General features: G+C 41.7%; 1 protein-coding gene across 1 annotated transcript in view; it reads left to right on the forward strand.

Moving 5' to 3' along the window:
- Positions 1-12,941, forward strand: part of LOC5563609 (CD109 antigen) — a 66,254-nt gene continuing 53,313 nt past the window's right edge. Inside the window, exons 1-4 of the mRNA XM_001647813.2 lie at positions 1-186; positions 8,722-9,265; positions 12,017-12,353; positions 12,418-12,686. Of these exons, the coding sequence (XP_001647863.2) occupies positions 119-186; positions 8,722-9,265; positions 12,017-12,353; positions 12,418-12,686 (1,218 nt within the window). The 5' untranslated portion in view covers positions 1-118. The remainder of the gene's footprint in view (positions 187-8,721; positions 9,266-12,016; positions 12,354-12,417; positions 12,687-12,941) is intronic.

The raw sequence follows: 12,941 nt of genomic DNA on the forward strand, positions 1-12,941 counted from the left end.
ATAGTAACTTCCAGCGTTACAGCTTGATTATTTTTCTCACTCTGTAGACTGATCTCGACCTGTTCGCTGTCAGTAATTCAAGAGTGCGAATGAAAACAGTTACCATTACCGTAGTGAAATGATAATGAACAGTGTTATCGTTCTGGTGTGTAGTTTCATAGTCGTGGCAAAATGTCAGAGCTCGAGGTAAGTTTGCACAATAAAGACGGAATCGTTTGAAATAAGTAGGAAAATTTAGGTAGTTATGGGCCGTTTGCTTTCTTCGTCATGGAGCGTCGGTGAAACTTCTGAAATTCGGAAGCGAAATGCACTCATTCCAAGTAACATATACAGTTTTATAATAAACTAATAGTAGTAATCGTGTCCAATGTCATAAATCTACTAATGAATCTGATCCATCAGATATTCCTGACAACTGTTATAAAAACGACATTCAACCAAGTGGCCCACTCTCCAGGAGGTTATCATTATATGTAAATTCATCATGTATTATTAAGGTGTTCTTCTTCTGGCGTCATGTCCTCGCAGTCCACAGTTATTAACTGGGCACTTTCTCTGTCGATTGATCATTGTTTGCATTTGTATATCGTATGCAAGGTACGAAGATAATCTAGGCTCTGAGAATCCGAAAAAAAAATTGCATTACCAGAAGATCCTCTACCGGTGGGATTCGAACCCACGAACCTCAACTTGGTCTTGCTGAATAGCTGCGCGTTTATCGCTACGGCTATCTACCACTACCGAATAACATGTTGTGGCGATTGGTTACCATGGTTTCAAAGAAACTTTGACAAACGGCTTTATTTATTACTCGTCAAAAACTTCTCACAAAACGCAAATAGATCCAAAAAGCTATGAAAATGTTACTTGGGTTGTTATAAAAAAGTAAGAGGTTGTTTCCAAGACACGGCCGCCAAGATGACGTTGGATAACGTTAGCCTGTTCTATGTCCTGGCGTGAGACCGTCACGAACATATGAAAGATTTCTACTGCAAACAAATCCAATTAATTTTCACACTATTTGTTGCATATCAATTCTGATTTATTATAGACATTGTGTGTTATTATTTTGTGCTAATACAAAATACAAAATACTCTACATGTATTCAGAAGCATAGGCCGTTATATTGAAGAATTGATTTTTCAGTGTATACTCAATCATTGTTAATTTGGAGCAATTAATTCAAAATAACTCTTTTCCATTGATCTTGGGTTACATAATATTTGAATCATTCCTTAACAATAGAAATGCAATATGGAATAGGAATGCAATATTTCCGACAGCAGTGCAGCAGCGTCCTCGGAAACATTCTCAAATTGTCGTTTTGTCTATTATTCATAACTAATCATATATTGTATGATGCTACGAGATGAATTATAGCAAGAATGTGGTAAACACAATAGCAAATATTATACAAATAACTCTTTAGGACACATTTGTTGGCCCTGAAAAGGGCCGATTAAACTGTGAGAATCGAGTAACACGGACACATTTTGCCAGCGAACAGGTTGAAATCCTCCTCTCCCGATAAGGTTTACGATGGCGATGACGGTTGGCGCTTGAACAAGCGGCTTGGGCTGATATTCTTCAGCCATCTCGTAGCCAGCGATTCCACAAACCGGACACTGGATTTGCAGCAGCATAATGATTGTAAATTTTGGTGGAATTTTACTGATTTTGGTAAAATGTTAACCGCAAATCACTACAGTCGACTCTCCACATCTCGATGTTCTACATCTCGATATATCTCCCTATGTCGATGATTGCTTCGGTCCCTTCATTCTGCATACGATTTATCTCTCCATATCTTGATATCCTCCTTATCTCGATATCTCCATATCTCGATGTGTTTCTGTTCATTTTTTGTTCCCAATTACCTCTCCATATGTCGATATGAACCTTATCGAAGGTTACTAGACCATATTTAGGTGACTCAGAACAATTTGAAAACTGGAAAGGGTGTTTGTTTGTTTATCATTTTCCTAGCAACGGAGTGATTTTTAATCTAGTGTTCATTAAAAACTTGTTATTTATCTCGATCTCTCTCTATCTCGATGGTCCCTTCGATATCGAGATGTGGAGAGGCGACTGTAATAATTTCACCAAAACTACTATTTGATTCACCGACAGTTCTGTTGTTGCTGTGAGTATTGCCAGTAATGTTGCGCTTCGCGGTAGAAATATTATCAAAACTTGTATTGTTGAATTCACGTAACACGGACACATTTAAACATTCAAATTTGACGGCACACTGGTTGAAATCCTTCTCGCCCGATGTGGTTTGCAGTGGGGATGACGATGGGCGCTTCAACAAGCGGCTTTGGTCGATTTTCTTCAGCCATCTCGTACTTGCCTTTGCGCTCCGAATCCTGCAGGGCCAATTCAAGAAGCGCGAGTCCATTCAGGAATCTTGATCGATTTTACAATCTGGACGCTGGATTTGCCGCCGCTTGACGATCAACAGCTGGCCTCTGGTAGCGAAGAGCTGAGCAGGTTTGGAGGAGCTCTTACCAGCTTGAAAGCGAAAACAGAATGAAACCGAATTCAACAAAGGAGGTATGCTTTATACCCTTAGAATAGCAGATGATGCTCCTCCTTTCAAATTCTTCGTTTTCTTATCTGGGATATTGGCTATATGAAACTGATGTCTTGGTAAGGGATGTACAAGATGAGCATTTCGCTGTAATTTCATCCTGACGGCACTGCAGCAGTGTCCTCGAAAACATCCTCAAATTGCCGTATTGTCAATTATTCGTAATAAATCAATTACTGTATGATACTATGAGATGAACAGGGCCGTACAATTTCATTTCATTGAAAGCATTTTCAGTCCACAACTGACTGACTCAAGCTTACCTTTCAGTTGAAACACTACTGCTTCGTTTCAAACCGACAAACCTTTCCTTCCATCACAGCATGCGTAGTCTCTCCTTTCTTTCTTGCTGCTTGTGCGTCGCGCGTCATGAATCAGAATGTCACCGCAGCGAGCTGGCCTTTCAATCGGTAGTCTCTGTTTTTAGGAGCCGAATGAATGAATGAACGACGTCATGACCCGTGTAGTTTCTCTGTCTTATTTCATTACCTAACAAAGTGCACACATCATTATTGCAAAAAAAATAGTTAAAATTCAATTTTAAACATTTTGATGCATTTCAATGAAATTAAATGAAACGAAATTCTTACTTTTTCATTTCACCTTTCTTGTTCGTTGCTTTCAATCGGGCAACGAAACGAATGCGTTTGGAACGAAGGACGAAGTGACGCAATTGTTCGTCACCATCGAGACGACACAGCCAAGCCTTCGTGTTTCACATAATGCTTTCGAAAATGCACAGCCCTGGAGATGAATTTCAAGATTATAGAAAGTATGTGGTGAACACATTGGGGAATATTACACAAATAACTCTTTAAAATACATTAGTTGGCTCTGAAAAGGGCCGATTGAATTCATTAATTTCAACACGGACACATTTTGACGGCGCACTGGTTGCAATGCTCTCCGACCGATGAGATTTGCGGTGCGGCTGACGATGTGCGCTTCAAGAAGCGGCTTTGATCGATTTTCTTCAGCCATCTCGTACAAACTTGCCTTTGCGCCCCGATTCCTGCAGGGCCAATTCTGGAAGCGCGAGTCCGAAAACAGAATGAAACCGAATTCAACGAATTACCGCCGCAAATCAACCTTGCGTCTTCCTCTTCCGACAACACAAATTGAACTGTGACGCGGGTGCAAACGCAAAGCGAAAATGACTCGCCCGACCGTGTTCACAGTCCGACCGCAAAAAGAAGACTGATGGAAGAAGCTGTTGTTGTTGTTGTTTGAGAGGGACTTTAACCCGAAGGTCATTCGTCCCTTATCGCAGGTTTTTAAAGGTGGTCCAGTAATCCGCTGGTGGTAAAAAATGCAATTAAAGCTTCCTCGTTTAGTGGCGATAACGTCTCTTCCAGGGTGCCGTCCAAATTACAAGCCAAGCGTTCAGTGTTGTAACTTTGACAGTCAATCAAAATATGGGGGACAGATAAAGGGGTACCGCAAGATGTGCAAGTAGGGGGATCTATTTTGTCAATACGGTAACTATGAGTTAAACGGGTGTGACCAATTCGTAAACGGGTTAAAATGCGACGATGTTTGGGGTTGATGTTATCGGGCCAGGGGAAAGTGGATGATTTTAATCTTCTGAGTGCGATTGCAGGGATTGTTGTACCATTTAGTGCTCCAGGAGTCATGGATCTTCTCCTTTGTCCACCTGTTACACCTGCCAATCGGTCAGCCTCCTCATTACCGTGGATGCCAGAGTGACCTGGCACCCAACAGAAGGTGGCTCTGTTGACCAAAGCAAGTCTTTCGGCCTCCTGAAGCCAGGGATGTTTCAAGGAGTGAGAATTCATTTCTCGAAGACAACTAGCAGAATCGCTGAAGATTACTATGGGACGATCCGATAGGGTGGGACATAAGTGAGTGGCTTTTAGAAGGGCGTATGCTTCGGCACTAAATATGGAACAAGATGGGGGGAGGGCAGAACTGATGTTTGGAAGTGTAGAGAAGCTAGCAATACCATAACCAACATAACCATTATATACCGAACCATCTGTATATATTGTTAGGTGGTTGGGGTATTTTTCAGTGCGGAGTTTGTTGAAGTGTGTTTGAATTATAGAAGGTGGATCACCAGCTTTGACCTGATCTAGAAGAGAGAGATCTATTTTGGGGGTGGGTTGATTCCATGATTTGGTTTTGGATCTAGGTAATACGACTATTTCTGGAAGCAATTGGTTTGTGAGGGATTGGAATAAGTCAAAGGCTCGTGTGACCAGGGGGACGTCATTTCCCCCAGACTCAGCCATCTGATAGCTTTGGAAACAACGTTAGTTGTTAAGGAGTAGTCAAAAGGGAGTTGTTCGCATTCAGCCATAATGGATAAGATGGGACTGGTAGCAAAAGCTCCTGAAGCTAGACGGACAGCTTTATTATACAGTGGGCTTAATTTGTTGCTTACCAAATCACCACCTCTGCTGAAGAGGCCAACACCATAGAACATCTTAGGTAGAAACCAACTGTTGACGATTTGTAGGATAGATGTTCGGTGGGCGCAAGGTATACGGGAGCCGATTACTTTTATGAGATTAAGTCTTTGGTTGATGGATTTGCGAACGCTATTAAGGTGATGTCTGAAGCTGAGGGTTCGGTCGAGATGAATACCAAGGATTTTGAGGGATATTTGGGATTTTATAATTGTATTATTCAAAGTGATGTCGGGGAGTGTTGGGATTTTTCAGGGGATATAGTGAAACCGTGTTCGTCAGCCCATTTTGAAACACTCAAAACTGCTGATTGAATTCGTTTTCTGGACAGAGATTTTATGCTGTGGAAGGTGAGTATGGTGATGTCGTCAGCATAGACTAGTATGAAGATATTTGGCGGAATGCCTTTGAATAGCGATTGTATGCAGATGAGGAAGAGTGTTGGGGCAATTACCGAACCTTGAGGAATACCATTTTCTTGACATCTCAACTCCGATCGGTTGTTGCCTAAGATCACCCTAAATCTCCTATCCTGAAGGAAGCTTTGGACGTAATGACCCATGCGACCTTTGATTCCCCATTCTTCAAAAGATTTGAGAATGGGAAAACGCCACGCACGGTCGTATGCTTTCGACAGGTCAAGGGATACAACGTCACCATGCATTCCTCTTTCCAGGTGAGAGTTAATGATATCCTCAAGTTCGGTAAGATAGTCATCAGTGCTTTTATCTGGGCGGAAAGCAAACTGTTGATTATCTAGTAAACCACGAGATTCCAGAAGAGTGATGAGTCGTCTGTTAACCATTTTCTCAAGAATCTTCCCAATACAGTTTAATAAAGTAATGGGGCGGAAACTGTCGGCATTATTTCTATCTTTATCGGGTTTGGGAATGGGAACAACTAAACCTTCCTTCCAAGAGTTAGGGATTTCACCGCGGTTCCGAATGTCGTTGAATATTGTAAGGAGGATGGATTTACCAATTAGGGGAAGGTTCTTGAGAAGTGGATAACCTACATCATCCGGGCCAGCTGATGACCCGTGGACTCTGTGTAAAGCCCAATCTAACTCTTCATATGAAACATCACAGTTATAATCTAGATTTTCATCAGTATTGAAATTGGGAGGAGATGCTTCTATGGTGTTTTTGTGGGAAATGAAGTTATCAGAGTAATTGGAGGAGGAAGATGATTGGGAAAAGTGATCAGCAAGATGTTCGGTTATAATTGAAGGATTGTCAGTGATTTGATTACTGATTTTTAGTTTAATAGGATGTCTACTTTTACTACCGTTTAATCGATGGACTTTGTCCCACAGTTCTTTTGAAGTACTGTTAGGGTTAATAGAGGAGATGAATTCGTCCCAGCTGTCCTGTTTGGCCTGTTTAATGACCGATCTGGCTGCATTCCTAGCAGCTTTGAATTCAGAAAAAGTGGTAGAGTCTTTACGATCTTCCTTTGCAATCTTCTGAAGAGCACGTAATTTTTTGCGACAGAGTTTGACTGCAGAACGAACCTCGGGGCTCCACCATGGAACCGATTTTTTACCGGGAGAACCATTGGTTCTGGAAATGTGGTGCGTAGCTATGGCAAACAATTGTTGGACGAATTCCTCAGCTGAGGAAGGAGCTCTGTTGGAAAATACCGAGAAGACCTCGTTTTGATAGCTAGGCCAGTCAGCCAGATCATATTTCCAACGAGGACGGCAGGAAGACACAGGAGGAGCTCTATTCAGTTGGATAACAATAGGAAGATGGTCACTACCACAGCAGTCATTGTGGACCATCCAAGACAGCTGGGAATTGAGGCTATGGGAGGATACTGAAAGGTCTAAAGCTGATGATTGCCATAAGCAAGATCAGAAGATTGTTGCGATTGGTCAGCACTTGGTTTTTTGACAATAGGGGCATGAATTTCAGTGGTTGGATGACGTTTGTGTTTCTGAACGCTTGGCTTTGGAAGGACAGCACTTACCTGGTTCGAGACGCCTACGCTGGGTTGTCCGGGGCTAGTCTGCTTGGCACTGGAATCCGTTTCCATTTCGGAGCCGCTACCTTCATCCTTCATAATCTGGATCTTGCGGGATCGCTTCTTCTCCTTCTTACTGGTGCACTTCTTTTCAAGTTCCTCGATCCTGCTGGTTAGCTTGGTGATGGTATCGGTCAGTTGCTTGATCAGGTCGTCTTTTGCTCTCAGTTGATCCAATTGTACCGTAGATGTACGGGCGTTGACCAACCTCTGCTGAACTGATGAACTAACGGCAGCATAGGATCCGCCGCCGGATTGGATCTGCTTCTTTGCTTCTTCCTGCGAAATGCCTTTGGTGAATCGCAGCCTAACGATTTCCTTCTCCATTGCGTACACCGGGCAGGATCGGTTCGCAGGTCCGTGGGCACCTTGGCAGTGTTGGCAGAAAGGGGCAGCGTTGCACTCCCCTTCGAGATCGTGGGTTTTGGAACAATTTCGGCACTTGGCAACGCCTTTGCACCGAAATTTGGAGTGGCCATAGTTGAAACATAGGTAGCATATCATCGGATCCGGGACGTAGATGTCTTGATACGCAGTGGTCCGACCTTGATGTGGTCGGGCACTGCTGTTCCGTTCAGCGTCAGAATGACAGTTGAGGTGTTAACCGGCTTGCCATCCTGCATTCGGGTGATCCACTTTACGCCGACCACTCCGTCCTTGGCCAGCCATTCCATCAGCTCCTGTTCCGTTTTGTTCCGTCACCGCCGTTCCGTTGAAGAGCTTCTTCATGCTGAGCAGTTTCCTTACCTGCCCAGCGTCACGTACTCGCAGCACATTTTTCATCCCGTTCGCTTCTGTTGTGGTGTTTTCGATTTCGCCGACTAGGTCCTGCATTGATTTGCCCACGATGAATGGGCACAGCTTCGTATCACCGTCCGTTGCATACAAGGAAAGGATTTGCAGCTGGCCGATGCCTACGCCGCCCATCCATTCCGGAACCGTTGGACCGCCATTGAACGCCGTGGGGGCAGCCCAGGGTCCCACCCCGAACTCGCCGCCATGCTCGCTCGCACTTCTTTGCGCAAAGGCTTTCTTTGCACTGCTTCACTTTTTCACTATCACTAACGGTATCAAGTCTTTACCGTATCACTGTTACTGTCACTGTCATTGTACCACCGAAAAGTGGTTAACTGTTTCTACAACCGCGATCGGTTGGAAAGTCACTACACTGCTCACTGAAGATTCGCTCGGAAAGTACTCGCTCTCGAAATACGTCCGCGCGCACTGGTGGTTGAAAAACGAAAGAGGGAAGAAGCAGGGTGCGGTGCGCTTTTATAGTGGGAAGCGAAATCCAAAAATGTACTTGGACGTGATTGGTTAGATAAGAAAGGGGTCAACGTTTTACGATTTTTCAATAGTTTGTTGTTGTAATAAACAATAGTGTCCTTCACTTGAATCGACGCGTAGATAAATTTCCAATCGATTCATGGATAAATATTGAAAATCTATCGATAAATGACTGAGTTATTAGCGGTCAAAACCTGACCATTTCTCGTTACATGCTCAATTTTTCGTTTTTCTGAATTGTACCCCCATATGTTGCCGAAAGACGTTATCCAACGTCAAAAGGTCTTAGAATACAAACTATGACGAAGAGAAATCAAAGCCACGGAATATACAGTGTCGCCCTAGTGTAAAGTAATAATGAAATAAACGATTTTTTCCCTTTTCAGTGTGCTGGTCATCGGTCCAAAGTACATCAGACCAAGGCATCCGTTCAACGTGGCCTTTGCCAATTCGCTCAATTCAAATGTGAACCTCAAACTAACCTTGCAATGTGACGGCGATAATGGATTTGTGAAGAACGCATCGCTACGGCTCAATTATCAGTCGGCAAAATCCTTCAGTGTTGATGTCCCAAATATCACCAGCGGGACTGATTGTACCTTTTCCGCTGTCAACGACGGTGGTAGTGTAATGGTGGACCATATGGCGAATTTACTGTTGCCAGCAAAGACACTATCTGTGTTCATTATCACTGATAAACCTGTCTACAAACCAGGCGATATCCTCCGATTTCGAGTGGTGGTGGTCGATATCGCTACAAAACCGGTAAAACATATGGAGAGTATCGTGATCGAAATAATAGACAGCGACGGCGCATTTAAGAGGGAGTGGTTGCAAGCTAGGCTTCTCAACGGAGTATTCGAAGCCGCATATAGGCTGCCGTCAGTTCCGGCCTTGGGCATATGGAATATTACAGCGACGGCCAATGATGTAAGCAAATTACACTTTGATCATATTATAGAGTTTTTGTTCTTTCATTAGTATCTTTTCAAACATTACATTTATTTCTTATATCTAGGTTATTCTGTGTTAGGTAACCCTGTCATCCTTATACTAAATGGGGCTATTATTAGCACTTTGTTAACTTCATACTTCACATTATTAGTCGTAGCGGATCAGAACTTTTACAGGTGAATTGAGTTCATCTGTTTATAAGAGAAAAAAATCGCTTTCAATTTACTGTACCTAAACATATAATGCATTTATCTTGGCAATAGAAGATAATATATAATTTTATTCAACATTTGTTCCAATGCTTTAACATTGGGTACTCTATATGACTCATTAGTACTATACCAAGCTCCAAAATCTTTTTCAAGATTTTCATTCGAATCTTCTGCAAAGATTTCTCTCTGGTATTAGAACAGCTAGTCCATACTAGTACAGCATATAATATGACTTGCCTGCAAATTTGTTTGAATATCAAAAGCTTGTTCTTAAGACAAAGTTTCGATTTCCTGTTAATAAGTGGATACAGACATTTTATATATTTGTTACATTTCGCTTGAATGCTCTCAATGTGATTTTTGAACGTTAAACTTTTATGTTGCATCAGCCCTAGACACTCAATATTATCTGACCAATTCATTAGAACCCCTCGCATTGTGACTTTTTTTGCAATCTACTACAGATGACACACAGGCTTCGTCCTTTGGTGGATAGGCCTGTATCATCCGCATGACATTCATGAAGCAACTCGGTAAGTCATATGTGAATACATTTCATAATATTGGTCCCAAAATGTAGCCTTGAGGAACACCAGCTCTTACAGGAAGCCTTTCAGACCTGGAGTTCTGATAATTAAGCTGAAGCGTACGATTCGACAGATAGCTTTGAATTATTCTAACAATGTTTGTTGGAAAATTGAAATTTTTTAATTTTACGATCAAACCTTCATGCCAAACACTGTTGAATGTTTTTTCTATGTCTAGAAAAGCAAGACCAGTAGAATAACCTTCAAATTTGTTGGAACGTATCAAATTTGTTACACGTAAATGTTGATGAGTGGTCCATGTCGGAATACAAACAGTTCATTGGCAACAATTGAATTTTCGTTGATGTGTACCAGCATTCTGTTCAAAATGACCTTAAAAATATCACTCATGTGGGAAAGCAAGCTGTTTGAACGATAGCTAGAAGCTTCTGCGTGATTTTTGTATGGTTTTTAAATTGGTACTACCTTGGCATTTTTTCATTTGTCAGGAAAATATGCGTACTGAAACCAAATGTTTAACATGTAAAGGGCTATCATTGGGTAAAAATCAACTAAATTTTGCACACTTTCCCATTGATGTGTATTGCTTACATGCTGTTAAACTCGAAGTCTTATTTTTCGATTCAACAAAAACGGAGGTGAACCAACACGAGTCGAGAGAACAAATTCTTTCCAAACACATGGAATTTCCTGACCTGTCGCACCGGCAGTTGGGAAAAATGTTGAACATTCACCATTTAACCGTATCCAGAGTGTTCAAGCGGTTCCAGGAGCGGTTGACGTTGGACCACGGCAAAGGAGCTGGAAGAAAACCGGGACCGGACAACAAAAAAACGGAGGGAAAGGTGAAGCGGATGATGAAAGCAAATCCCAACGTCTCAATCCGTGATTTGGCTAAACAGATCGGCATCTCTGCGACGTCCAGAATGTAAAGAAAAGAGCTGGACTACATACATACAACTTTCCAAACCGCGATGAGCGGCAACAATCGACGGCTAAAACTCGGGCACGGAAGCTCTACGAGAAGATGCTGACAAAATATGGCTGCTGTGTGATGGACGACGAAAAGTATATAAAAGCCGATTTTAAGCAAATTCCGGGGTTGGAGTTTTTCACCGGAAAGAGCAAGTTCGATGTGGACGACAAATTTAAGAAGAAGAAAATGTCGAAGTTTGCCTCCAAATATCTCATTTGGCAGGCCATCTGCTCTTGCGGACTGAGGAGTGAGCCTTTCGTGACAAAGGGCACAGTAAATGGCGAGATCTACAAAAACTGAGTGCCTCGAGAAGCGCCTTTTGCCATTCTTGCAGCAGCACGACGAAGCTCCGCTATTTTGGCCAGATTTGGCATCATGCTACTATTCTAAAAGTGTCCTGGAGTGGTATAAGGCCAATTCTGTCCAGTCAAAGACGAGAAGGACATGTTAAGAAATTGAAAAAAAAAAAGCTGAAAAACTGGTACACTGTAAAGACTTTGATGGAGGACATCAAGCAAAAATGTCTTCAATTTTACACTCAAGGTTCCATCGATTAACTTTTCTTTGTTTTTTTTTAAGTAAATATATGTATAAAACTACCCTAAAATTTTGATCTGATTCTTAACATTATAAGAAAATTGGCATGACATTTTCGGTGTCCCAATAATTTCGTGTTCGCCCTTTAATCTTCTATTACCATAATTAATACGTTGTATATTTAGGATTAGCTAATTGAATTAGTTTTTTTGCTCTTATAAGCAGGTGAAATCAACTGTAAAAGTTCTGAACAGTTACGGCAAATGAAATTTCATATGTTAATAACAAAATGCTTATCAATGCTAAATTTGGATTTACCAAATTAGGATGATAGTGTTGTCGAACACAGAACACCTAGATATAAGACATGTACGTTATGTTCGAAATGATACAAATAAAGGAATAAAAAAAATCAAACTTGTTTCCTAACTCACTAATATCTCTTCTTCTTCAGAATGGTTTCGAAAACACGAAAGTTCAAGATTTTGAAGTCCGAGAATACGTCATTCCAAAAGTTGTCCTCAAAGTAGTACCTTCACGCACTCTGCTGATCGCTGAGAAAGAGATCAGCTTAGACGTTAAAGCGCACTACACATTCGGAGAGCCAGTTGAAGGGAAACTTCGAGTGGATCTGTTCACAAATCCATTATTTCGTAGAGCCACGCACAGCGTTGAAAAATCTTTCAACACGAATGTCCAGATCAAGTTCAAATTGGACAGGGAATTGGCTTTAAGGGATGCAAATTTTTGTATGGTGTCTGCCAACGTTTCGCTGACGGAAAAATTATCAAGTAAGTGAATTTGAGGCGCAGCTATTTCCGCAAATCAATGGCAATCTATTATCGGCACTTTCAGATGTAACAACGGTTGTTACCTTGGAATTTCCCGTATTTCGACACCCGTACAAAATCGAGCTGATAAATCCCGCCATGAACTATCGGCCTGGTGTAGGCTATACTTGCAAACTTTCTGTCAAAGATCATTTTGGAATTCCAGTGGACGCACAAGGTAATAGCATAACGGTCCAATCTGATACGGACAGTGTTACTGGACAATTGGACCGTCAAGGAATGGTAACTCTAACGCTTCCGATGCCAGATAGTGAGGAGACGGTATTAATATCGGTAAGTGATCGCATGTTGGTAAACGGAATTGAGCGGAATAAGTTAATAACTTGAAAAATATAGGAGATACGTCTCTTGTCATTTAATTGCATGTTCAAGCCACGTTATATGCAAAATTGTCCCAATCGCCAAATTCCATAGCTTCCGAAATATCTCTTATAGATTTTTTTCATGTCAAGAGATAACACTATAGAATATTTTACAAAATTGAACACATGAAAACTTTCTAGAATATCATTTTTTCTACAAAGGTTT

The sequence above is a fragment of the Aedes aegypti genome, chromosome 3 (genome assembly GCF_002204515.2).
Source record: "Aedes aegypti strain LVP_AGWG chromosome 3, AaegL5.0 Primary Assembly, whole genome shotgun sequence".
Taxonomy (NCBI): Eukaryota; Metazoa; Arthropoda; class Insecta; order Diptera; family Culicidae; genus Aedes; species Aedes aegypti.